Source organism: Phoenix dactylifera, unplaced genomic scaffold (genome assembly GCF_009389715.1).
Source record: "Phoenix dactylifera cultivar Barhee BC4 unplaced genomic scaffold, palm_55x_up_171113_PBpolish2nd_filt_p 000288F, whole genome shotgun sequence".
Classification (NCBI taxonomy): Eukaryota; Viridiplantae; Streptophyta; class Magnoliopsida; order Arecales; family Arecaceae; genus Phoenix; species Phoenix dactylifera.
Window position 1 is genome coordinate 591,645 of NW_024067770.1, and position 26,805 is coordinate 618,449.

General features: G+C 38.9%; 2 protein-coding genes across 2 annotated transcripts; both read left to right on the top strand.

The window, feature by feature from the left end:
* The first annotated feature begins 1,016 nt into the window (after window positions 1-1,016).
* On the top strand, window positions 1,017-1,871 carry LOC103721387 (dehydration-responsive element-binding protein 2F). The gene has a single exon (XM_008811580.2). The coding sequence runs from the start codon at window positions 1,017-1,019 to the stop codon at window positions 1,869-1,871; it is 855 nt and encodes a 284-aa protein (XP_008809802.2).
* A 4,314-nt stretch (window positions 1,872-6,185) lies between these two features.
* On the top strand, window positions 6,186-14,240 carry LOC103697330. Its single transcript, XM_039117948.1, has 5 exons — window positions 6,186-7,974; window positions 8,074-8,224; window positions 8,375-8,522; window positions 8,614-8,859; window positions 13,035-14,240. The coding sequence occupies exons 1-5, from the start codon at window positions 6,333-6,335 to the stop codon at window positions 13,296-13,298; spliced, it is 2,451 nt and encodes an 816-aa protein (XP_038973876.1). The 5' UTR covers window positions 6,186-6,332; the 3' UTR covers window positions 13,299-14,240.
* The last annotated feature ends 12,565 nt before the right edge of the window (window positions 14,241-26,805 follow it).

Below are 26,805 nucleotides of genomic sequence, written 5' to 3' on the forward strand. Positions count from 1 at the left end.
TAGGGCAGCTAATATAAATTTTTTTTTTTTTAGTAAAACTTTGATCAAATATATTTTCTAATTTGAGAGAAACAAAGTGATATGATAGAAGGAAATGTTATTTATTTAAAACTCAAGAACCAATTCGTGAATGAGATTCGACTACAATATAATTTTCTTATTATTTTAGTATAGTTCTTATATTTTTAATTAGAAAAGAAATTCAAGCCGAATTTGTAAATTGCAATTTTACTGGTATAAGTAAAAATTCTATGAACTAGTTTATCATCAATTAATGAATTAAAAAGGATCAAAAATCTTATTTCTAAATATACTTTTTTTTTTATTTTTTCTATTATTTTTTATGAAAGGTCTAAGTTAAGCGTATCCAAAGTAATTGCTTTTTATCTCTATTTATACTAGGATGGAAGAGATCCAATCTCACCAGCATGACCATACATAAATCATACATGTGATGGTTTGATTGCATGATTCCCATCATGTTATCCCATGTACATACACATCATGGGACCTGTGCAAGCATGGTCGTGGCACGACACATGGATGGTGTGATTGTGAAGCTAAACATCTAAAGTCCAATTCGATCAAAAGTCGATCCAAACTCCTAACTTAAATATATCTGATCAAATGCATGATGCAATTGGCATGCTAGTGTGTAATTAATGTGCTTATCGTGCATGTTCTTTAAACTGCAAAAAGATCAGTTGTTTGTTATCTAAACCCAAAGTAGGTGTTTATGTGCCTACCACGGCAAAAAACCATACACATTATTTGGCCTCTAGGCAAGTTTTTTTTTTTTTCGAAGAAAAATTTCTGCCCCGAGATGGTAACGGTCACATGCCTTCAAAGGAGGCCTTCTCCAACCGTGACAACATTTAAACCGAACACCTCTCCTCTCGCTTCATATCCCGCGCCCTCCCCACTCCCCACCTCACTCTCCCCCCGCTCCGTTCCGCTCCACTCCCTGCCGGCCTCCTCCTCCCCCTCCTCCTCCTCCTCCTCCTCAAAAGCCCACCATGGATAACCTGAGAAAATCCCCTCTGAAGCCATGGAAGAAAGGCCCCACCAGAGGCAAGGGAGGCCCCCAGAACGCCACCTGCGAATACCGTGGAGTGAGGCAGAGGACATGGGGCAAGTGGGTGGCCGAGATCAGGGAGCCCAAGAAGCGCACCAGGCTCTGGCTCGGCTCCTTCGCCACTGCCGAGGAGGCTGCCATGGCCTACGACGAGGCCGCCCGCCGGCTCTACGGCCCAGACGCCTACCTCAACCTGCCCCACCTCTGTTCCAACATCAATTCCACCATCACTGGCAAGCCCCCGCATAGGTTCAAATGGTTCCCTTCCAAGAACTTCACGTCCATGATCCCCTCTTATGGCCTTCTTAACCTCAGTGCTCAACACAACGTCCATGTCATCCACCAAAAGCTTCAAGAGTTCAAGAACTCGAGATCCTCTTCTTCTTCTTCTTCTTGTCGTAGTTTGTTTCAGAGTTTGGAACCACCACCACCGGCGGCCCCAGTTGAGGAAACTCTGTTGGAAAACTCCAACATGAGAGTGGAAGAAGCGAGTGTCATGCCAGAGAAGCCTCAGATTGATCTGAAGGAGTTCCTTCAGCAACTGGGTGTGCTTAAAGAAGAGGAGAGCAAACCGGAGGCCGATGAGGGTGCCGAAAGCTCGATAATGGCTGTGCCTACGCAGGAAAGCAGTGGGGTGACTTCGGAGATGGTCGGTTTCGACGAGGCTGACTTCAATTGGGACACGTTGGTGGAGATGCGGGCTTGGGAGGACCACTCGGTCATCGAGGATGGCGGGTTGCCGGTCGACAATATGCATGGAGAGCTGAGCTTGCCTGTCTCGATATGGGATCTCTGAAACATCCTGTTAGATTTAGCGGATGATAAACTTGAGCTAGACATGGTGGAAACTACTTGGTTATATGTCAGATGCTTCTCGGTTTTATTTTACTCTTTCAGTTCGATTTGTGGAACTAAGAATGTTGTTGGCGTTTAAGGAGGCCACTGCTTGATCTTGTGTTAGATCTTCAGACAGTAGATTTTTGTTTTCTTTGGCTGGAACGAGAAGTTTCTTATATATTCTCCTACCGGAGTGGTAATGGTACAAATTTTCCTCTCTAAATTACCCACCATATCTTCCTAGCCCTCTTTGCTATGGCAAAACTAGTTTCTTCCAAGCCCCATGGTGTTCTCTTTGTTGGATTTTCATTCTACTTGTTTTGTTCTATGGAATAGATGATTGAAAAAAAATATTATGCAAAAATTGAATTGAAGATTATGCTTTTGGAGAGTTGGAAAAACTTATTATTGTGATTTTACTTGATGGAACTCAGACTGATTCATTCAAACCTACACGAGGCTTACATCAGGAGGACCCTCTCCCTCCATACCTCTTCATCCTGTGCACGGAAACACTATCAGTGGCTATCCACAAGGCAGCTGAACTAGATCTAGCTAACCCCATCAGAGTGTCCAGATCGGGCCCACCACTATCACATTTAGTGTTTTCCGACAAAACCATAATTTTTATATGCGCAAATCAGAAGTCTTACCAGACAATCAAGCAAATACTGGACCTAGACCACATGGAATCGGGCCAGAAAGTCAATCTTTCCAAATTGGTTGCCAATTTATCCACACTAAGATGAAAGTCTGACTGTGCCTCCTTCTTCATTTCTGCTTCCAATTTCTTAAATGAGAACTTTTTGCTGCAACCTTCAAAGGGCCAAGCCCTAGCTTTCAAAGAATATCCATCCCTGCTCTCAGTCAGTCCATAATGCCTGCTTTTTATCGACAGTAGCCGATCTGTGCTTTCTAGTTCAAGTAACAGTTCCTGTCAATGAGAATGGAATATCGTATTATAGAGATCTCTCTTACTACACCCGTAAGCTAGCTAAGAAGTAATGCTTTTAGTCCGTTAGTGACAGTAGGAATGCCATTCACTTTCTTCAATAGAATAGAAGAGAAGAAAAAGAAAAAGTCATCCCTACCTATTACTTCTCTTATGGGCAGTAACGAGGGATTAATATTAATTAAGATCGATTGAAATTGGACATAATCTTTCATTTTTGCATGCTATACGTATGCAAGATATGTTTGGGGGTAAAAAAACCTTTTCTTCTCCCTTCAATATATCACCATATGAACTATGTTCGATGAGGATCACCAGACTCATTATGGGGTAATTTGCCCACTTGAGGCATGTTTGGACAGTGTTTAAGAGTAAGATTTGTCTCATCCAAAACTTGATTAAGAGGCACAACTTTCGAAGGCCATAACTTGCTTATAGGGTCTTTATTCGGTACATTAGATACCCTAACAAAGATGCGACCACTACCAAGTGATTCATTATTCCCGGTAGACTTGAGGGTTCAATGAGGATAGTGTTTGAGAGAAAAATATATCACATCCAAAACTTGATCAGGAAATACAATTTTTGAGGTACATAACTTTCTTGTAGGGTCTTTATTCAGCATATTGATGCCCTAGCAAAGCACACAAAAAGTACTATGGGATGCGACCACTACCATGAGATTCATTGTGACTCATAGACTTGAGGGTTTGGCAATGTTTGGGCCCTAAATGGGGGGGGGGGGGGGGGGGGCGGGTTTAGGTCACCACATATGCCGATTGCAACCCTAGGAAGAACGGTAGATTTGGGAGTGCTTTTTAGCTCCAAGGATCTTGATTCATCGCACCATTCATTAGGTGCTTTAGGGAAAGAGTTACAAGAGATTGTTGGATCTTAAAATCGCACCCTAATCTACCATTCTTCTTAGCATTGCAATAGCTACACATGACAACCTATCAAAAAAAATATTTCCTTTTTAAATAGGACTTTGATTGAGCATATCTTTCAATCGGTAGGAATTAAACAATGCGATAAGAAACAAAGATGATATATAGAGGTCAAGATCTTGTTCTAGGATAAATTTCATCCTTATATAAATTTCCTGCTATTTATTGATATATACTTTGTGTACATATAGACATTTCATCTCATACTTTTAATTATAGTTAGGCTTCTCTTCCTTTTGCTGAGTATTCTATATCATCAAAAAGGTTAAACATAAAATAAAAACTCCTTTCTTTATTCTATTTTCCAATTAAAATATCAAATTAGATTATGTTTTGGTATTATTGTCTTCTCGAAAAATTGCTTAAGAGTTTTTGAGATTCATCGTATTTTTTGTTTTTGTAATAGCAATCATGTGGTCTCTGATGAAATATTTAGAAAAAAAGTGGGGCCTTACATATATGAATGGGGTTATTAGAGAGATGAAAGATTAAGATATTGATGTAGGAAGATAGAAGTAAAAAAAATACAATAAAAATGAAGGATACTATACTTGCTACATATCGAAACCCCATGTAAAACTAAAGCAAAAAAGAGTTCTAGGAAAACAACTCTTGAAAGCTTAAAAGAATCATAAGCCTATGTTGAAAGTTATGTTTGAATAACCGTGAAATTTAACAGTTTAAGATTCAGAAAAATTAGCAGGTATAGTGTAAGACATCTGGAAGATCGAGGAAGACTCTTAACAATAATTCAACCCAAATGTCATTGCAACCTCATGCATATTAATTTGAAAGGAAGCATTACCACCGTATATGAAAGCATGTTCTTTGCATCCAACAACATGTTAGCTTTCCAAGCAACTTAAATCACCATAAATAGAGGTTGGATTACAAAATTATGATTGTTCTATTGAAAACTTGTCATGCAGAATGATGATGATGAAATTGTCAACAATTATAAAATATATCTTTCCACTTGTATTTTTAATCATTTTTTATAAATGATTATTAGAAGTTCGATTGAACTAGAAAAATTATGTTTATATTTTCATTTTATCTTTTTAAAATAATTGTATCCTAATAGAATTAGATAGTCTTACAAGCCTTTTATTTGTTTTTTTTAGTTAAAATAATTTGGTTAAGAAACACCAATTGCTGTGTCATCATAAATATTAGAGTCCGGTAATCTATTTGACTGAAAAGTCAACCTCCGATCTAAAACACCAACCATACACTCAAATTGGTAAAAGTTGGGTTGAATGAAATGATTTTCTAAAAACACCAACAAATTGGATGATATTGGCTGGAATCTAAGAACCTCTTTCTTGTACAAACTCTCATTAATCATTGGGGCACAATTCTGAGTTGTCTCACTATAATGATTTAACATACTTATAAAGTATGTCCATGCCATGAAATCCAGTCATTTCAAGCAAGTGGTGATATGTCAAAAATAAATTCTTTTTCCCTTTATAGAAAACAAGAAAAATAATTTTCTAAAATTTTATTATTTAAAATAATTAAAATATCATGCATATTTTTTTATCTATTGAACATCCATATAATTTTAAAATAGTATTTAAAATAAAAAATATCAATAATTATATATATTTTCTTACATTATATTATTTTATATTTTAAAAATAAATATATTTAATATAAACTTATTCTGACTAGTTGACCTGGCAATTTCACTAAGAACCGACCAGTTTCTTGGCTATACTGATCTCCCATCCAAGTTTAATAATTATTTGCAGGATGCCATCATGTTGAGTTTGGTCATACCTATATCCAAATCCAATTGAAACTCCAAACCCGTACCCAAAATTAGACCAACAAAGGTTGGGTACCAGCCGGGTTTATCTAGAAATTAGGCATTAATAAGTTATTTTGCTGCACTTTTGGACTATATTTTCAAATTACATAACATACCCAAAATGGTATCCCATAAATTGTGCAAAAATATATGTGAAAGAGTGTATCTATTCAACTGCTAATTTTATTATTGAAGCATCCATGTAATCAAAAGATATGAAGAATGAAGAATCAAACTTTATATAAATACTAAATGACAACAAATATATTTTAAAAAATGTATAACAAATAAATGGCGAGAAATTTGGTGAAACAAGACGGGCTATCATTTCACTTATACATAATGATTTTTTTTATAATTTATTTATTTATTTATATATTAATGTGTGAATACATATACTTGTATGTATATATATGTATCAAATCGGATACGATTTCAGGTTTTCCGGCGCGGATCTACCTGGATGCAATAAATCTTCGGATCTAATTTCATGATCCAAGTCTAATCCAACAGCATATTAGATATATTTTTCATACCCAAACAATTTCTCGGTTCCTTCGGTAGGGGTCAGCGGTCTCGGCCTCCAGCCGAAAGCAGTCCACCGCTAAACCAGATTCTAAATGTCTAATCCAATGTCAAAACCCTGCGTCCGTTCCGTCTTCTTCTTCCCCTCTTCCCCTCTTCCCCCTCCTCCCTTCTCCAGCCATGCAATCCCAATCCCAAGTCCTCTTTCTTGAAGACTGGCTGAGAAACACCACCGCCGCTTCCCAGTCCCAACCCTCACCACCCGCCTCCGCCCGTGCCATCCTCCAAGCCTGGGCGGACCTCCGCGGCCCCTCCCCTACCGACCCCGACCGGCTCCTCTCCTCCCTCCTCGCCCTCGCCCGCTCCCGCTCCTCCCTCCACGTCGCCGACTCCCACGCCCGCCTCCTCCTCTCCCTCCTCTCTTCCCCTTCCCCTCCCCTTCCCCCCTCCTCCCTCCCCCCTCTCCTCTCCCTCCTCTACGCCTGGCTCCGCAAATCCCCCCGCCCCTCCCCTTCTCTCCTCTCTTCAGTCACCTCCGCCGTCTCCTCCGTCCTCTCCTCCCCTCCCCCTTCCCTCTTCCCCCACGCCGTCCTCCTCCTCGGCGCCCTCTCAGCCGCCCCTGCCCTCCCGGGCCCCTTCCGCCGCGCCTCCCTCGATCTCCTCTGTCATCTCCTTGAATCAAAAGACCCTTTCCCACTCCCCGACGACCTCGTCCCCGAGGTCCTTGCCGGCATCGGCTACGCTCTCACTCCATCTGATAATGGCCCCTATTTCAGCAGGCTCCTTGCTTACTTGCTGGGTTCTTGGAATGCCGGAGGCAGCCCTCTCCCCACGCTCGCTCACGGGCTCCTCATTCTCCGGCTGGTCGAGTGGTGTGTGCTGGGTTTCATCACATCGAGGTCTGCGAGCAAAATTGAGTCCCTTCGTGGAGAGATTTCGGTGGAGAAATGCAAAACGCGGGATTATGCTCGGTTTGCTCTTCTAATGGCCGCTGCTGGTTTCTTGAGGGCTCTCCGTCTGGCTTCTTCTTCTTCGAGCGATAGGCTTGGACTTGATCCTGGATTGAGGAAATCGATCGAAGGGTCCATTTCTTTTGTTGCAAAGTACGCAATTTCGAGTATTGCAAGTGATTGCAGTTTGGAAAATTCATCGAATGACATCCACCTTCTTCTGCAGTGCATTGCAGTGGGTTTAGCTCGGTGCGGTCCGATTTCATTTGATGCCTCTGTGCTTCGGTGTCTCTGCTTGGCATTATCGAATGAAATATTTCCTGTACCATCTTTCATTAGAATGTGCCTTGGAAACCTAGAAGGGAATTCAGCAATTATTGGCAGTGACAAGGTGAAGGAGCATTTATCTAGTGTTCTTTTCAAGGAGGCAGGCACGGCGACCGCTATTTTATGCAATCAGTATGCATTTGCCGATGAGGAAAGCAGGGTTCAGGTGGAAAATCAAATGTGGGAATACTCTCAGGAGCTCTACTTGAATCTCCGCATGGCTGCATTGGCACATCGAGGGAAGAACAATGAGTTGCTTGTGCATTTGGAGAAAATTGCAGAGGCTGCATTTCTAATGGTGGTTGTCTTTGCTGCTGAGGTTTCCAAGCACAAGTTGAATTCCAAATCCTCCAATGAGTTCCGACCAGAGGTTGCTATCGAGATCCTAGTCACTTTTTCTTGCATAGAGTATCTGCGACGCACTCGGCTGCCAGAGTATACAGATGCAGTTCGGCATGCTGTTTTGACCATTCAGGAAAATGCAGCTTCTTCTGCTTCATTTGTTGAGTCTATGCCTTCCTATGCTGAGCTGACAAAACCGCAAGGTATAATCTATTCTTTAGCATATGGCCTAATATGTCTTACGTACTGTTTATGATATACAGATACATATACTTTTTTTTTTTTCCTTTCTACTACCAAAGGCTCATTTGCTTTGGAGGGAATGAGATATACTTGGTCCAAAGATGAGGTGCAGACAGCACGAATGCTGTTTTATCTGAGGGTACTACCAACCTGCATTAGTCTCGTTCCTGCTTCTTTGTTCGGAAAACTAGTAGCTCCAATCATGTTCTTGTATCCTCACTCGATTAGACTTTATCCAGTTTTTCAATATCCTATTTTCCTCAGTAATGCCTGAAATAAGACTCGTCAGTTGTTTTTTAATTTCTTACAAACATTAAACAAAGAGATCAATGTGGTTGTTCCTCAGTATAAGTTCTACAGATATATGCAACATCCAAATGAGAAAGTAGCTCGAGCTTCACATTCCGTATTTGTATCTTTTCTATCTTCCGGCAGCGATGCTGATCAGGATGATCGATTGGATCTAAAGGAGAAACTAGTTTTCTATTACATGCAGAGAGCTTTAGAGGTATATGAGGCAGTTGAACTTTTCTGTTTGGTTTTCAAGTCTGGTTATTTAAGTATCAGTGACATGCTTTACGATTTTCTCCATCATGTAGGCCTATCCTGGGATTACCCCATTTGAAGGTATGATGTCCGGAGTTGCAGCAATAGTTCGGCATCTTCCTGCTGGAAGTCCAGCCATATTTTACTGTATCCACAGTCTTGTCGCAAAGGCTACCAATCTTTGTAGGACAGCCATGAGACAAGATGCCACCATCTGGAAGACTTGGGAAGGGAGCTCAGAGCCTTGGAAGAAGGTTTCGGATTTGTTGCTTCGCCTAATCTCTCTTGTAGATATACAGGTACATTGGCATGATCCTTATATAATTTGTTGCCAGATTTCTGCTTGTCCTGTTGACATCAATCATATTGCATAGGGACTCAAGAAAATTTCAATCCAATATTGTTGTATATGCAAGGCAATAGATTCGATGGAGTTCTTTCTTGTGATACCGGGCCATTCAGAAAATTATATTTTGGGTTCATGAATAAATATCATATATTTCTAAGGCATGCTTCGGTTAGTGGAAGTAGTTCATCATGCCATTTCCGTACTAAATCCTGACTGATTTAAATAATCTTTCTCAGATGCTTCTTAGAAGTGTTCTTTGATATTTACATTCCATGCACCCACTGCTGTATATATGTTTCTGAGACCAGCTTGTACGATAGATTTTTTACACAGTTTTATGTTATGATCTATTGGCTGCATTTTTTATTTGTCAACTGGTGCTATATATGCTTCCATAAAACTAATGGTGAGTGGTGATGTTTGTACTCGCATTAACAAAATGACCTGTTTACTGTCAAATGTAAAAAAAAAAAAAAAAAGTTATTTTTCTATTTACTCTCAGAAATATCTCTTTGTAAGGACTAAGGAGAGTAAGAGAGAGAAAAGGACTTACTGATTTCTTTTCGTAAAATAAAAATGTAGAATAGTAAAATTTAAAAAGGACTTAATTGTAGAGGAGATGAATGAAATATAATAAAACAATTACTTTGGAAACACTAGAAGTCTAGTTTCTAATTTCCACCTTCGTAATCCTATTCTTAGCATATCTACTGAAACAAACATCATGTCTAGTTATTGAAGATACATAAAGTCAATATAATTTGAGTTATTTTTGGAAAACTAAAAGAATTATTTTTACACAAATAATTGTGAGAATATGAAGATTTGCCTCTTATGCACCATGAACTTCAACATGAAATTTTTCTTTACTAGAATCAAGATTTGCCATTTTGGTACCGGACCCAGTATCGATACCATCCTATTATAGTATCAGTACGCGATACGGTATGAGACGGTGAGGTGTACTGAGTGTCGGTACGGTATGAGACTGTGTACTGGTTTGGTACCGATACGGTATGGTATGTTATTGACCGGTATGACAAATCTTGGCTAGAATAATATAACAAGATTGCTAATGGTATTCATGCCTTCTCATGACAAATATAAAAAATAAAAGCTATAAAATCACATGAGACATTTTACTTGGTAATACGTAAATAAGTTGATCAAGTTGGATATCATGATTTGAGAGATCTAATGATTCATAATATGGTTCTAAATCTTGTGATTGTCCTCTTTCCCTATCCAAGGATGAGATCCAAATTACTGAGGCTATTTTGATCCAGATAGTGAGTTCTGGATGACATGTAGCACATGCTACAACAAGCCATCCGCAACCAATCAAGGATTGGAGGCAGTATGTTGCTGTCTGAGGAATTGAATCAATTTGACCATCATGCAGTATGTTATGATACTGTTATAGAGAGCTATTACACCTGCTATTATATGGTAGAATAATTTTTTCCTTTATAGGGAAAATGTTTAGTTAATTTAGTAAACTTGTGGTTCTGCCCAGCCATTCTTTTGTGACGACACAAGCTGCAAAGATCTTTGGTAACCCTATTTTAGGCTTAGCATTACTATCCAATTGTAAAGCCTTGGTAGTCTAACTCCTAGTATCTCAGGGTACTTTTCGTGTCGAGTTTGTTTAACAGAATGCTTTAGAGGATTTAAATTGCACAACTGATTGCGTGGATCTCTAAGAAGTTGCAGTACCACAGATCGTTGATTATGGTTCATAGGAACAAATGGGTATATTGGTATTATGCTTACCTCATCTTGTATTGATCTTATAAGGCTATAAATCATAACATTTAAACTGTTAGAACCGACTTTGGAAGACTCCAGCCCTTTGGGTTTAAATTTATTATTTGGGGCTTATTAGAAGGAAACTTGTTAGTGCAGCACTTCTAGTGTGGAGGTGCCAATTTCTCTCTTCATACAGCCTATGACACTGGTGGCTCTAGTGTGTTCATATCTTCAACTGAAACATTCGATGAGCTGAATTCTGGTTATAGACTTTTAGGGGGATTTTTCAAATTCTCTATGAAAACCGAAAAGTATTATACTTCCGCATCCTTGATATAACTCTTGTAATTTTGGGGAATTAACTATTATCCTATCGAAGCTTTACCTTACAAATCCTATCAATTTTTCTCTCGCAAGAGCAATAACAGTGCAACATGCCAACTAAAGACCTTGTCCAAGATCAACTTTAAATGTTATTTAATCCCTATGTGGACTTTCCCTTAATGATGATGTACCTTCGCTTGTGTGTTAGGGACAGTGTAACGAATTATGACCTCACTAAAAAAATGCCGGAAAGCATTATTTGGGTTCCTTGGCCTTGCATAAGCACCTAACATCTACTAAGTGCATAGCTAATGTGGGACTAATCATATACCTACATGGGTCCTCACATACTCCATCCATTTAAGCTATGATATCCTCACCAGGCTAAAGGTCTAAATTCAGTTAAATCCAATCGCAAACACCATGATTGGCCTATAGTCATTTCCAAATGGGCTCATGCTGCAGTGTCTCCTGGTTTACATGGGCCATGGGCCAGGTTTGGTATAATACTATTTGTAATGACCTAGGACCTCACCTCAAAAGACTTATCAAGAACCTATTATTTAGGTTCCTTGGTTCTGAATAAGTACCCAAGATCTGCCTAGTGCATAGTTGATGTGGGACTAAATACATGCTTGTACAAGTCTTCACAGGGAGCCTTCTAAAACTGGCAAATATAAAGATTAACTTCAAGCTCTTACATGAGGAGGTTGGTATAATTGGAGTAGAAAAGATATCTTAGTTCTTTTAAAACCTTGATATCCAAGATACCGATGTGATGAAGATTTTAGGACTCAAGAGAGCTTCGGAGCTGCTCTTTACCCCTTTCATCATGGAAAGGCTCTTCCAATGCAGCAAATCAATTTAAGGCGCCCCCACATTGCAAACCTTTAGATTCTTTTGCAAAATGTCATTTTAACTTGCATAGGTCCTGGATGCTCTGGTTTGGATTATAAATATGTATGGATTATTTAATTGAACTTCCTGTACTTGTATCTAATTAATGCTTTTAGTATATTCAACTAATGATGTGGAATGATCCTTCAAGATTTGAGAGTTTGGGATGAATCCTGAGTTTCCATCTTGTTATTTGCCAAAGAACTGCTGAATCAAATATATTCATTAATTGCATAAATAAGATTGTTACGGTCTTTTATTTTTCCAAGTAAATGGAAACAAAGGATGGATCTTCTCTCTCTTGCTTCTTCAAGTTGTCTCCTGCAATGAGTTATCTGTAAGGTGCTTGCACTGATATGGATTTCTTTTATTACAATTCTTCCATCATATAAGTTCCATTTGCTTACTCAATCATTAGACACCTTCACCCAATATAAATATCCATCACTATGCTGGTACTTCTATAAACCATACTTAGAATACATTGAGTACCATTTTCATAGAACCGAAATCTTGACCCTCCGTTATACATGTCCTTGGAGAGGGAATTAGGCGGCGTATACGCTTTTGCCCATTTCCATTGTTATTTTCCAGCTGTGGGCACATTGAATCAAAAGGAGAGCCTATCCATGATACCCTGCAACATGCCCATCAGGGATTGATTGGTCATTCATTTAGTTATAAGATGGTGATCCATTCAATAACGGAGTATGAGAAAATAGTTATTTATCAATTTCTTGTGGAAGGAAAAAAAAAAACAGAGAGCAAGAAAATCTTGACCGACAGGCATTTTGCTTCTTCTATGCCACAACAGAAGCAGGTAATTTACTCCCATAATATACCTTTCAGCATACTCTTAGAGAAGCTAATCAAGTGGTTGATTGGTCAGGTGGAACTGGGGTAATGGTGGATGACTGGTATATTTAGCATCCTTATAATGGTTGACCTGTAGAGTAACATGCCCTCTTTATGGATGCTTCCGTTGAGAATTGCTTGTTTTATTTCCTTTTCTCTTCCGTAACATTGGTGCTAATGCTGTATGTTCTTTCCCGTTTTGAGAATTGAAGCTATATCTATGTGCCACATAATACTCTTGACACTTGGTGTTTGTTTAGTATTTGTTCATGTTGTGGTTATAATTCTCTCTCATCACAGGTATTGCCGTACTTGCTGAAGCAGTTAGCAGAGTTTATACTCCTACAGCCAAAAGATGGCCGAGATGTGCTGCTTGATGAGCTGTACACCAGGGTTGCGGAATCAGACGATGTTACACGGAAGCCAGTTCTGGTCTCGTGGCTACAGTCACTCTCCTATTTATGCTCACGGACAGAATCTACTGTCAAAGATGGCAATTCAGAAGTTGGCATTAGTTCCAGTTCTGATGGTTTAAGCTTAAATAGAATCACTGCACGTCTCTGACATTTTTTTTATCATATTTGTAAGTAAAATTTGCATATTATATGCATCACAATAACGACACCAGGATGCTGAGTCGGAGTACGAGGAAACCAGTTCTGACCTTGTGGCCATGGTCGCTCCTATTTATGCTTGCTAACAAAATCCGCTGTTAAAGGTGCAGTGCAGAAAGCAGCATTAGTTCCAGTGCTGATGGTGTATGCTTGAATAGGACCACTACTTTCGTGTGCTGGAACATTTGGAAACACAGAAACGATGCTGTCTTTGGGCAACAACACGAGGCTGTTGTCATGTGGCTTGGAGAATTTATTAGAACGAAGGACTACCTTCATTCTTTTGTGAAAACTCAGCAGCAGGAACACAGGGATGGGACATGAGTTTAATTGGCATCTTCCTCCAGGATATAGGAATATCATCTCTGATCAAAGAGGGACTAACAACTGGTATAGCTTTCATTTGCCCAAATGAAGGATGGTCACTGCGTGTGAAGGCTGTCATCAACAATCTGCTATATCTTTGAACTAGATTGCAACTGGAGTGGACTTGATTGTGCTTAAACAAGAAGGGTATTCAGAGGTTCGGCTTGTAAACTGATGGGAGAACTACTGTCGGATTACTTGATCCTGTGATTGGTCTGTTAAAATAAGTCAGATGCTGATCTCAGGATACCAGAATATATTATATTCAGAGGGAATTAAAAGCTCCAGCAGATTGGTTCGCAAAGGTTGAGAGCTAAAGCTCTTATTAGGCCCATTACCCCACAAACAGAGGAAGGACCACAGGACCTTGTGGAGGCCAATTGCAGGGGAACGGGAATCAGCCTTTACTTTAGAGCTTAGTATAACCAAACAAATAGACTGATATAAAAGACCAACAGGATCAGAGCCATATATTATAATGATACCAGTCACGAAGGTAATATAGGAGAATTGCAATTTCACATTCCATTGCCTGTCTTGCATTCACATGCCTTATAGCCTCAGGAAACATTTGGATGCTCGATATATTAGCTCCTTTTTTTTGGACCAAATCATGCTTTTGAGGGATGGTTAGAATATCTTTTTCATCAGTGTTTACATGGTTGAGCATGGGGATAACTCGACTCTCTGACTTGATTTTTTTTTTTTTCTCACGCTCTTATTTGATTGGAGCAAAGCAGCCCAACGTTTTGATGACAAAGGAATTTATAGAGCGAGGTCTGCTTGCACGTAAAGTTGCAACCTGGGTTCTGGGTTCCAATTTAGCTACGTTCGGTAAATTTATGAAAGTTTCTGATACACCCAAATTGAGTAGTCATATTGTTAGCTGCTGCAAAGAAAACTGACACTTTTCCATCAAATAACAATATGAGCTCCGTTCAGAAGTTAAAGAGAGATTCCAAATTATCACCTGGATACAGGTACCTAAACACAAAATGACTACATGTAATATCGCACATCTGAAATTCCAATTGAATTTAGCTTGCGGCTGCAGTTGCTTATTACTACCCATCCAATATAGTATCAAAAAGTTCTCACATTATATCAAATACTATCATGGAGTTTTGAAGTGTTTGAGAAAATATCAACTTCCTCGTTGCAAGAAATTGTTATAGGTAACCTGGAATGAAAATCTTCCTCAGGCACATGTAAATTAGGGTATAGCCATGATGATGTAAGTGGGGGTTAAGGAAAACCCCCTTTAAAAAATAACTGAACTGTTCAAAATACATAGAAAAGAAAATTATGGTGTAACAAACAGTTCAGCAAAAAAGGTTATCATTTACATAATTTACGCATGTACAGAATTACATTTTCATCAGCAATAGGGACTTTTTTCTCTACATGTTGGATTTTAGTGGGATGGTTAACAGCCTACCTTGGTGAAGTAAATGAATATATCAGACAAAAGCAGACAGGTCAGGCAGTCCTTTCAACAATGTCAAAGCTCTGAGATTAATGTATACTTGCAGTTCAGAAAAAAATCTGCCCTTGCAAATCTTTGCATCTTCAATTTGAATCAAATTGCTTATTCGATTCCTCGAGTTCTTCCCACCTGATCTTGTGTAAGCTTGGCCTGATAACCCTTGCCTTCCGAAAGTCATCATATCTCAGTGGCTGTATGCGAAGAAGGAAGTTCAAATTCTATCCTTCTTAGGTATGATGTGGGTGCTACATTAACAATACAATTAAACTATTTTCCTTTCTAAAGAGCATCTAAATAGGACTATGGACTTCCTCCAAAATTGTAAAGCTAATTTGAGAAAAGAAAATCATCAAAATTCTTCCTTTAAAGCAAAAATAAAAAATTCAAGTACTTTTTTTCCTCAATGGAAGTGCACTGTGGCATGACTCATGCCAATGATTCAGAAGATAAGTACTCCAGAAGCAAAAATAATTTTTGTTCAGTTTTGGTCTAATTTACAGTTAACCAGAGGCGTCATCACTATTGGCTACTTGTGAATGCACATGAAACTTTGATTTTAGTGTATGAATTTTTCAGATCAGGTAGACACTAGATATCGGCTCTCCAACAGAGAAAGAAAGCAAGTGCATTACAAGTGTTTAATTTATCAGTTTTAACTACCATAAAGGACGAGAGCAAACTGGAAATTAAAAGAGAGAATGGTCCTCTTAACTGTTGTAGGGTCGAAGAAATGCAAAGAAAGATGGTAAAGATATTGATGGTCACCTGATTCACCTTTATTTTAAGAATGTTTTGTGGACCCAGTTCTCTGATTGGCATCATTGCAGCTTCTTCACGCAAGGCTTGCAAATCACTTCCAGAATAACCTAAGCACACCAATAGTTACATATGCAAGCATTAGATCGTCACTGTAAACTTCATACAGATCTAGGAACATAAAACATTCTACCCTCGGTTTCCTTGACAAGTCCAGATCGCCACCTTGACAAGTCTTTCCAGATTGCCACCTGTGGGACAACAATTCAGTTCAGATGAATCAACTGCAACACTTCTTAATGAAGTTTCTTAAAAGAGATCTGCATCACATATACAACCAACATTTGGATGCAAAATATGGCATCAATGTTGTCTAAATTTCAATATATATTTTATTGGCAAATTTATCAATTAAAATTACAAGCTTATGAACAGGTAGGAACTATATGTTACCCCCAAAGGGGTATGAAATATCCATTTACTTGGGGTCAGCTTCCCTGAATACTGCCCACCACTTATTTATATCCAAGATCATATCCATTGAGCCAGATGTCTAACCATTGCTCTTCAGATTTATGGTCATCCATCTTTCCAGATCTCCTCAACCAAACTCATATTCACAGAAATGCGTAGATATAAGTACTTAAGCAATGAAGGAAAACCAAAAAGGTTCTGCATGGTTCTGATTTCCAGTTATCGGTACAGGTTACAAAATTATGAGTTGTCAGCAGAAAAAACAAATTTCCCAAAACCCATTGAGAACTACTCTACTACATGCACTAAATACAGGTCCATCTGTTCTTCCCCCTGCACAAACTGGAAAATATTAATGACACAACATATGGAAGAAATTTCTAGATGGACAATCTATAGCACCTTGTTAATCATGTCATAAAATGTCTAAAATAAAGCATTTCCTGAAAAGAAGTGTTATGATTATAAAGTTAATAAGCATTCTTTATTCATCCCTTGGCCACAAGAATTTGGGTTAATCTTGTAGGCTTGTAGCAATTAAAATAACTAACACAAATTTAGGAAGGCTTGATTGTCATCGTCATAGTTTTGTTACTATGAAAGTAAGAACAGTAACATGAGAAGCTAATCTTCAAAATAGTTGCTCTATGTAAATGGAATTTTATTCCTGATGGCAATGGCATTCACATAAATTATGCAAATCAAAACAAGTGCACGAACTGGGCAATGAAAATTCTAGACCTTTAAGCTGATTTTTCAGAAGGAGCCCCCTAACTTTTTCATCTGGTAACAGGATATATATTCTCTTCACCTGGTTCAAGGTTTCGTATAATGTAAAATATAATAAAAAGCATCTGATGCCAGATCTACTGATATGACTGAAAAAAGACACAGGGCTAGTGCAGTTAGCAGAGGATGTGGTAATAAACAGGGCTAGTGCAGCTCTTAAATCCCCAGACTGATGTGGTGCTTCCTATTACTCTATATTGAACTAACATTGTACAAGCTTCCAGAAAGGCAATAGGAAATTTGACATCCATTGAGTAATTTATTAGATTGAGATTTCTGAGTCAGTATATCAATCTAGGGAAGCATTATTATTGATCGCCAAAAAACAATTGAGTATACAAATGGATAGAGCACATAAGAAGGTCCAAAAATTGCAAAATAAAAGGCAAACCTCAATGTCCTAGATCAAAGAAATAAAAAGAACCCTTTAGATTTAAAGATATAAGCACAGGCTCTGTTTCTGATTTGCAAAATTATGCCAAACTAAAATTCTGAAAGTAGAAGAGTTTCATAAAGCACAAAGAAGATCTGGTCGACACGCCAGGCTGATTAAAATCTTTTATAAATACTGAAAATTCTCTTATAATTAAATAAAAGACTTAGTCTGCTATGATAAAGGAAACTTTGTTATACTCCCGTGCGTAGATGTCTAGTTGGTTGTTCTGCAGTTCTTTTTACAATCACGTCTTTGTGCATGATAATGCCAAGGATAATTTGTGAAAAGAGATAATAATTTGTAAATGAATTGAATATGCTGGTTCTTCATGCACACCATACCTAATATAATGTCTTGCTCACTAGTCAATACTTTCTTTAAGCTATTTGTACTGATATTACATCCTCTTATGAGAACTTTACCAATACTTGTTTTAAGAAAAAAGGTGTTTCAGTGCATGAGGCTCTTGCTACTGTGGGTCTAGGGAGAGTCAGATGTAAGTAGACTTATCCCCACATGTGGAGAAACTATTTCTGTGTTTCAAGACCGTTACACTCATGTCATGATGGAGCAACCTTACCATTATGCCAAGGCCCGCCCTCTAAACTCAATTCTTAAGTTTGACAGTGTTGAATCCAAGAAGACAATCCTGTACCCACCTAACTTTACATGACCCCTTGGATAATTCAAGCTCCATGGCTCCTACGTATTTTAGTTATAATAAAAACCTTCCCTGATAGAGCCTTATAGCTTATCAGCTTTTTGGTTTTATTTTTCACTTGTTTCCATTCTTGCCTTCCTTTGGCTGGATTCTGTTCATGAACAGTGACTGCTACATGAAAAAAGAATAATTCTGTTCAGTTGTACAGGTACAAGGCCCAACTATGTGGTCATAGTACTCTATTAAATTTTGTGATAACAACCAATATTGGCAACATCCAAGTGTTAGTGTAGAGTCATGGCACCAACAAAAAAAAAAAAAAGCAGCCATTTCTCATGGTCACCATAAACAAACAGCAACCATACAACTGAATCAGTTGAAACTCATCTACAGCTGTGACCAACTTGAAGGAAATAAAAAGAAAAAGGAACCTGAGCCTCAGTTCTCTCTTAATTACCATAGAAACGAAGTTCCCACAATTGTCCTATGGATCTTCATATCCTGTACCTTTTCAGACACCTCATGATTACATCAACAACACCTAATGTGCATGGTGAAGGGTTAAGCTTATCCATTCACAATCATTCTAATTTTGCAATCTAATCATCCTATGTCAATCAAGACAATGATTACTGCTTGGTCACCTCATCATTCTTATGACATATTATTACTATAGTACCCTATTTTATTTTCACACGTGATAGCATGTATGTATGAATGTGATATATGTATATATCTATATCTCGATCTATATACATGCATCCCTAGCTACTATGTCTTACAATTTTGAAGCCATTTGAGAGTCGAGGGTAAATGGTAACAATTGCATTCAAGCTGTAAAGGCAGATGGCAAGCATTTATTATATTATTTATCACTAGATGGATAGTATGGTGGTCGACAATCTTGTAACATCATGTAAGTATTGCTTCTACTTGTTTGTCCTAGAATAAGGGGAAAAATATCATAGGATGTCATAGTTGTTGGAGATGATTTGAAGGATAGCATTAGGTTGTTGGATTCATAGAGCCTTATTACTTAGTTTTAAAGAAAAAAAACTGAAATAAGGAAGAAAGCATATCATACTGGTCGCAAGACACATTTGAATTAATAACAAAAAAATCAGATGAAAAAGCATGCCATAAATGTATAGGACAAGGTTATTATCAAAATTATTTCTCCATTGCTTTCAGATTTCAAAATACTCTTACAAATAAGTTTTTTTTTTTTTTTGAATTTTCTTCCTTAATTTAACTTCAAACTTTTTAACAAGTGAATTTCAGGTTATAATGGAATAGTACAAAATTTATTTATTTTAAGAATCTAGTACATATCGTATATAAAATCAGGATTTAGATTAAGCCCTTGTGGGTACAATCTTCTATATATTGGAATCGTTGAGGTTTCATCCAATTAGTCAAGTCACTTGGGGCATGTTTGGTGTTGCTTCTGCTTTTCCAAAAAGTTATTCTTGCAGAAGAAGAAGCTAGAAATTAGTTTTCTAGCTTCTTCTTTTTGACTTCTTCTTCTTGTAGAAGCACTTCCCACACACTTATTTTCTTTAGAAAGTATTTTTTTCCCTAAAAACGTCGAGTACTTTTTTAAGAGCACCAAACATGTCCATATATTACCTCAACATAAAATATTGTGATTTTGGAAAATATGAAACTCACCAATCTTCGCAGAACAGCATCATCCAACTCTTGGGGCTTATTAGTTGCACCTGGATCGACATTTAACATGAAATAACCCTTTACCAGTGATAATGTCAAAGAAAAAACTTCAGAAATAGTGCAAAAAACGTAATATTTTGACAACCTAAGAAATAATCTAAGAAAAGGATTCAGAATTACATAAGAACCAAATTTTCACGAGATATCACCATTCACCACTATAATGTTACATGTTATGTACGCATGTACCTCTTTGGAGCTCTTCTGTCAAAGTAATAAATTGCTTTATGAAAACATCAAAGCTTTGTAGATTTTAAATGCTCAGGTCTATACAGTAAGCACAGTAACCTTCTGACGAGATAAAACTGCAACTTAGAATTATTATGCTTAGGTTACCTGATATAGTATAAATATTAAGGTTCCAATATATCAAATGGTATCAAATAAAATTGCTTGCAGACCACCTACCTTGATTTAAGACAGGATTTCCAGATAATTTAGCATATCAGATGATGTCACTTGCTCATACACAGTTTTTTTTTTTTTGCTAAAACGGGCACTTCAAACATCACAGGTACGGATACATCCAATAGAATTGAAAAACAAAAAATTTCGAAGTGCTCCAGGCATCTCTTCCTCCCCCGTCCATAGGATGCCTTCTGAATGGCTCACTACATATGCCGCCCCATTAGCTTCACAATGTAGTATACATGCATAGCCTGAAATGTAATGCCCTCTCTCACCATCATCCAAATATCGCGGAGCAGAGGATTATCTCCTCCGTCACTGTTCGGACCCTTTCGGACCCAGTTGATCACTGTGGCCGAATCACCCTCCAGTAGTACTGAACTTGCCTGAAGTACCTGCCGCGGATAACACATGCCCATCCGGGCCGCCCGCAGCTCTGCCCCGGGAACCAGGTACTGAAATCTGACATCAATCGACTGAAGAATTTGAAATATGATAATAACAATGAAATCATGATTAGCAGTCGATACTCAAGTTCTGGAGCACATGAGCTTAACGCTACTTAATACATCACCAGTTTCCACAGTTGCCCCTTGACAGGTTTTTTGTCGAGGGAAGACAAAATTACATGCTAAATATTAAGCCTGACAGAAATTCCGCGTGGAGATCGTTCGACGAAATTCCCCATAGAGATAGAGTCTCTTGGTACTCGACCTTGACAGGGTATTTGAGCGGCGAAGAGCTCGACTAGGCCCTGCGTCTGTTTCTGGACGTGAAGGATAGGAATGTCATAACTTGGAATTCGATCATAACTGGTTTGCGCAGGGTGGCTGGTCGAGGGAGGCATTGACTTTATTCCATGAGATGCAGCTCGCAGCCAATCAACGTGCTAAGCCTGACAGAATCACAGTCGCCAGTGTAATAGCAGCATTTGCTTCTCTGGGATCTCTGGACTACGGGGAATGAGTGCATGGTTATTTGAAGAGGCACAGGCTGGAGTTTGATGTCGTGATTGGAACTGCATTGATGGTGTAATACCCCAGAAAAAAAAATAAAAAATAAATAAAATAAAAAGGAAAGGGCGATGGGCCGGCCCGAAAAGACCGGGCCCATCCCCTTATTATGATCGTGCCCTAGGCATGATCGTGGAAGAAGGAGGGTACAAAGGGGGCGGCGGCGGCATTGGAGGGAATCGTCGGAGGGGTTTGAGTGCCGGGGAGATGAGATTCCAAAAGCCGGCCGATGGTGGAAGAAGCCGTAAAGCCTCTCCTCCCTTCAAGAAGATCCCCACAAATCGGGTGAAGAAGCTTGGGGATCCGAGGGTCTTCCTCCTCCGATTTTTCGTCGGAAAGGTCGCCGGAACACCCAACGGATGGAGGTAAGTGGAGCACATTCCCTTGCGTTTCATTTGCTTAGTTTTTGGGTCGTATTGCATGGGATTTGGCCTGTGAGATCGTCGGAGAAGGATCCGAAACAGGGTACCCTTGTTTCGGCTCCTCTTTTCCGGATCTTGCCACCGCCGCTGGCCGCCGGGTTGGCCGGATCTATGGTCTTGGGGGTTGAATCGAGACTGTGGGTTGGTTGAGAGGGATTTCTAGGGTTTTAGAGGGGATGGGAAGAGGTGGACCGAGATCTCCTTCCTCGCGATCCCACCTCCTTTCCTTCCCCTTGTTGGTTGGCTGCCGGCCGACCACCGTCGCCGGTGGTGCCGCAGTTGATGGCCATCACTGGCCGGCCGTCGTCGCCGAGGATGGGCACCTTGGTGGCTGTGCCATCCTGATCCGAGAAGAGAGGGAGGGATTGGTCCCCCTATTTTGAGAAGGAGGAAGAGTTTTCTCTCTCCTCTCTTCTCTCTCCTAGGTTCTCTCTCTTGTTTATTAGTTCCTCTCCCTCTACTTGGATTATTTCTCTCTTCAGTTTCTCTCTCTAGATTGGAGTTTTCCCTTTCTAGTTTGATAGGAGGAGACCATTGTTTGTAAAGACTGCTGGATAGTCGTAGGTCAATGGAGGGTTTTGGGTTGTCAGATACTCCGGATAATTTTTAATATTGTCTTGGTTATATAGGAGAACAATCTGTTCACAGACGAAAGGACGCTGAGTAGGGTTCTGCATATCCGAATTTATAGATGGCCGTGAGGGCGGGTGATTAGTCTGTCTGAGTTAACAAAGGTAAGAATCCCTACATCTGAGCACCTCTATTTATGCATGTATTGGATTTATCGTTGGATATATTTTTATCAGTATGTTGTTATTAATTTTATGAGCTTGAATGACACTTATGGGGTGTGCGTTTGGCTTATTATGAAAGTATGGGAATAATTAAATTGGGAAGGAATAACATATTTTTGAAAATTTACGAAAATATGTGATGTGATTGAAATGTGATTAAACATGTAAAACTAGACATGTAAAATGGGTTGGACTAACCTTGTAATGAGATAGCCTCTGCGAGCTTATGCGTAGGATAGCTGCCACGAGCTGATGCATGGGATAGCCTCCACGGGCTTACGCGTGGGATAGCCTCTACGAGCTTATGCGTAGGATAGCCTCCACGGGCTTACGCGTGGGATAGCCTCCACGGGCTTACGCGTGGGATAGCCTCTACGAGCTTATGCGTAGGATAGCCTCTACGGGCTTATGTGTGGGATAGCTGCCACGAGCTTATGCGTGGGATTTGTGCAGTCTTGGACTGGGACATGAACTTGGTTAGTCCAAAGCTAGAAGTGAAAAGTTGGAAAGATAATTGATCCGGATCAAGTTAATATAGAATAAAAAGAAAAAGTATTGAAAACAGTAATGAAGATTTATGAGCTATCATATGCTATATCATTCTTGTGTGACTAGACTGGCATTGATGTTTGATGTGCATACTTATATTGATTATTGAGTCTTTTAGAAATTATTTATGATTTCATGAAAGGTGCATTAATTTGTCGTGATTTTCAAATCTATACTATTATTGTATTGGTGTGGATGTGTATGGATTCTTACTGGGCTGAAAAAGCTCATACTACACTTACTTTCTTTTTTAGAGGCACTAGATTTATGGAGACCATTGGGTGGGTCGAGAAATGAGATCAGCATGGAGTCTAACTGCTAAATAGTTAAAAGCAGCTTATCTCTTATTGATGAACATTTGAAGATCTTGTAATTGAATCGATCGTTTGTTTGGACATGTCGAATTGTCAATTTGAGTTAATTAATTAGTTATGGATTTATTGGAATTGTTGTTTATCTTAGGCCTTGCATGATCTTTAGAGCATTGCTCTCGGGCTCATGCGGCCGGTCGCCTACTGGACCCGGATGATGGATTCGGGGCGTGACAGATTTGGTATCAGAACTTAAGGTTAAGGTATCCTAGGGTTTAGGTTCAGATGAGTATTAGTGGAGAATTATGATAGAAAAACTATCAGAGACTTAGTTTATAATCACTTGAGATTGTAACAGGCATGATATTATAATCTAAGGTTTAAGAACACTAAGGACTGTGGCCTTAGTGGCATCAAAGTTTGAGGTTTAAGATTATTAAAAATTGTGACAAATTGGAATCTGAGCATATGTTTAAGATCACTAGAGATCGTGATAGAAATATATCATAACTTAAGGTTATGATCACTTGGGATATGATAATTAAATTCAGTGCTTAAGGTGTGAGATCACTGGGCATTGTGATAAAATGTATGCATCGGGTTTGGTTTTCGATGAGCGTGGAATGAAAGTATAAATTGTCTTTGATCATGATAAGAGAGGTTTGACCTAAGATAAGTGTAAGTCAGCAATGGCATATCGGTTATACCATGTTCAGATATTATTTAAATGATCTGGAAGTTCAAACTTGATATGGGTTTTGATGTGATCGTATTTTTGGTTTTGCTGCTAATTATTAGAGTGGGATTTGTACGTTGATTTAGTATTGGAGTGAGCTAAGAAGATTTCATAATATTGAAAAGAATGTTTTTTGAGGTTAAATCTGTATGTGGATTATATTTGGAATTGACATGTTTGAATATTGTAAATTGGCGTATTTCTATTAGTGGATTAAATTTTTAAGGCCATATAGTATGCAAATTGGTGGAGTATTCTAATTATTTGAATTTGTATATTTGGATTGGGCTCATGAATTTTTCTTATAATTGTTGGAGATTATTGGATGTGCTAACTTGAACTCAAGTCTAGGTTTATGATCTAACTAGAAATCTTTGTCATTGTAAAATACAACATTGAGTAGAGATTTCGATTTTGAGATGCTTATGTGAGTTATTATGTGTAGAATTGATCATAGACATTAAGGATTTTGGTGAAGAAGGATTTGGAAGTTGATAGAGTTAATTCCTACTCATAGTGATATTGGCTCAATAGTTCTAACCCATTGAATTTGAAGTAAATTCTGTTGGAAGGAAAATCAATGTAGATTTTCTAATTAAATTGCTAAGGGAATACAAGAATTACCCCCTTTAAATTAAACCTAGATATTTTGGATTCTAAGAAGATTGTGGAGATCATGTAGTGACCTTAAACTTGACTAAAGGATTGGGTGTTAGTTATGGTAAGTATACTCTATATAAATCGAGGACAAAAAGATCTAGAGGTTTTGCTCTAGTTCTACTTGAAAATTTAAAATTTGGATTTTCTTAGTCTCGATGCAAAGTAATACTTTGGTCAGAAATCATTTTGTGACTTTAGAGAATTTGATGAGTTAGATCAGAGTGCGTAGCGGAAGTGTAGTGGTTTGAGTTATTTTGAAACCGATTAAAAATAATAATAATAATAATAATAATACCTTGATATGAAAGGTATTATTATGGAAGACTTGAGTTAGTTTTCTAGTAGAGGGGAATGTGATTGATTCTTTGCCTACTGGAAGTAGTTATGGGCTCTCCTATTTTTGATAATTCTAAGAAGAATTTTGGGGCATCTCAAATTTAGCGTTAACGAATTGATAGCTCTGTGATTAAGCTTGGGCCTGGAATGATTTAACATAGTTCTTCGACTCCTAGCTCTGACATTGTTAATATACCTATTTGAACAGGTTTGCGGTTTTTCTAGGATAAAGGTTGATCATTTAATCACAGGCAAAGTTAAGAAAAGAAAAATGATTATAGAATATTAAGAGCATTTGATACTAAAGATTTCTTCTATTTTTGTTAAGCCAATTTTGATCTCTATGTAGAATCAAGAGAAATTAATTTCTTTGGGATATAATTATGGCATTTTAATCCAAGGTTGGGAGTTTGGAATTCTTTTCAAGGAGATTAAAAGAACTTACTACGTGTGGTAAATAGAAAGGATCAAGTTTTGAGATACTGTGATTTTTGTATGTCAAAATCTTGTGAGTAGGTACTCCAAGAGGGAGACTATTTGAGATCTCAAGGATGATATGATGGATGTATATTTTTAAAGTTTAAGACTTTAAGTAAATTAATTTCGGGGACGAAATTCTTTTAAGGGGGAGAGTATGTAATACCCTAGAAAAAAAAATAAAAAAAAATAAAAATAAAGGAAAGGGCGATGGGCCGGCCCGAAAAGACCGGGCCCATCCCCTTATTACAATCGTGCCCTAGGCATGATCGTGGAAGAAGGAGGGTGCAAAGGGGGCGGCAGCGGCATTGGAGGGAATCGCCGGAGGGGTTTGAGCGCCGGGGAGATGAGATTCCAAAAGCCAGCCGGTGGTGGAAGAAGCCGTAAAGCCTCTCCTCCCTTCAAGAAGATCCCCACAAATCGAGTGAAGAAGCTTGGGGATCCGAGGGTCTTCCTCCTCCGATTTTCCGTCGGAAAGATTGCCGAAACACCCAACGGACGGAGGTAAGCGGAGCACGTTCCCTTGCGTTTCATTTGCTTAGTTTTTGGGTCGTATTGCATGGGATTTGGCCGGTGAGATCGTCGGAGAAGGATCCGAAATAGGGTACCCCTATTTCGGCTTCTCTTTTCCGGATCTTGCCACCGCCGCCGGCCGCCGGGTTGGCCGGATCTATGGTCTTGGGGGTTGAATCGGGACTGTGGGTTGGTTGAGAGGGATTTCTAGGGTTTTAGAGGGGATGGGAAGAGGTGGACCGAGATCTCCTTCCTCGTGATCCCACCTCCTTTCCTTCCCCTCGTTGGTTGGCCGCCGGCCGACCACCGTCGCCGGTGGTGCCGTAGTTGATGGCCATCACTGGCCGGCCGTCGTCGCCGAAGATGGGTACCTTGGTGGCTGTGCCATCCTGATCCGAGAAGAGAGGGAGGGATCGGTCCCTCTATTTTGAGGAGGAGGAAGAGTTTTCTCTCTCCTCTCTTCTCTCTCCTAGGTTCTCTCTCTTGTTTATTAGTTCCTCTCCCTTTACTTGGATTATTTCTCTCTCCAGTTTCTCTCT

What these genes read in the sequence shown, in the direction of transcription:
- LOC103721387 (XM_008811580.2), top strand. Translation starts at nt 1,017, where the DNA reads ATGGATAACCTGAGAAAATCCCCTCTGAAGCCATGGAAGAAAGGCCCC.
- LOC103697330 (XM_039117948.1), top strand. Translation starts at nt 6,333, where the DNA reads ATGCAATCCCAATCCCAAGTCCTCTTTCTTGAAGACTGGCTGAGAAAC. An exon ending in GTAGCTCCAATCATGTTCTT is followed by an intron (nt 8,225 to 8,374) that starts GTATCCTCACTC and finishes TAAGTTCTACAG; the next exon opens with ATATATGCAACATCCAAATG. An exon ending in TCTCTCTTGTAGATATACAG is followed by an intron (nt 8,860 to 13,034) that starts GTACATTGGCAT and finishes CTCTCATCACAG; the next exon opens with GTATTGCCGTACTTGCTGAA.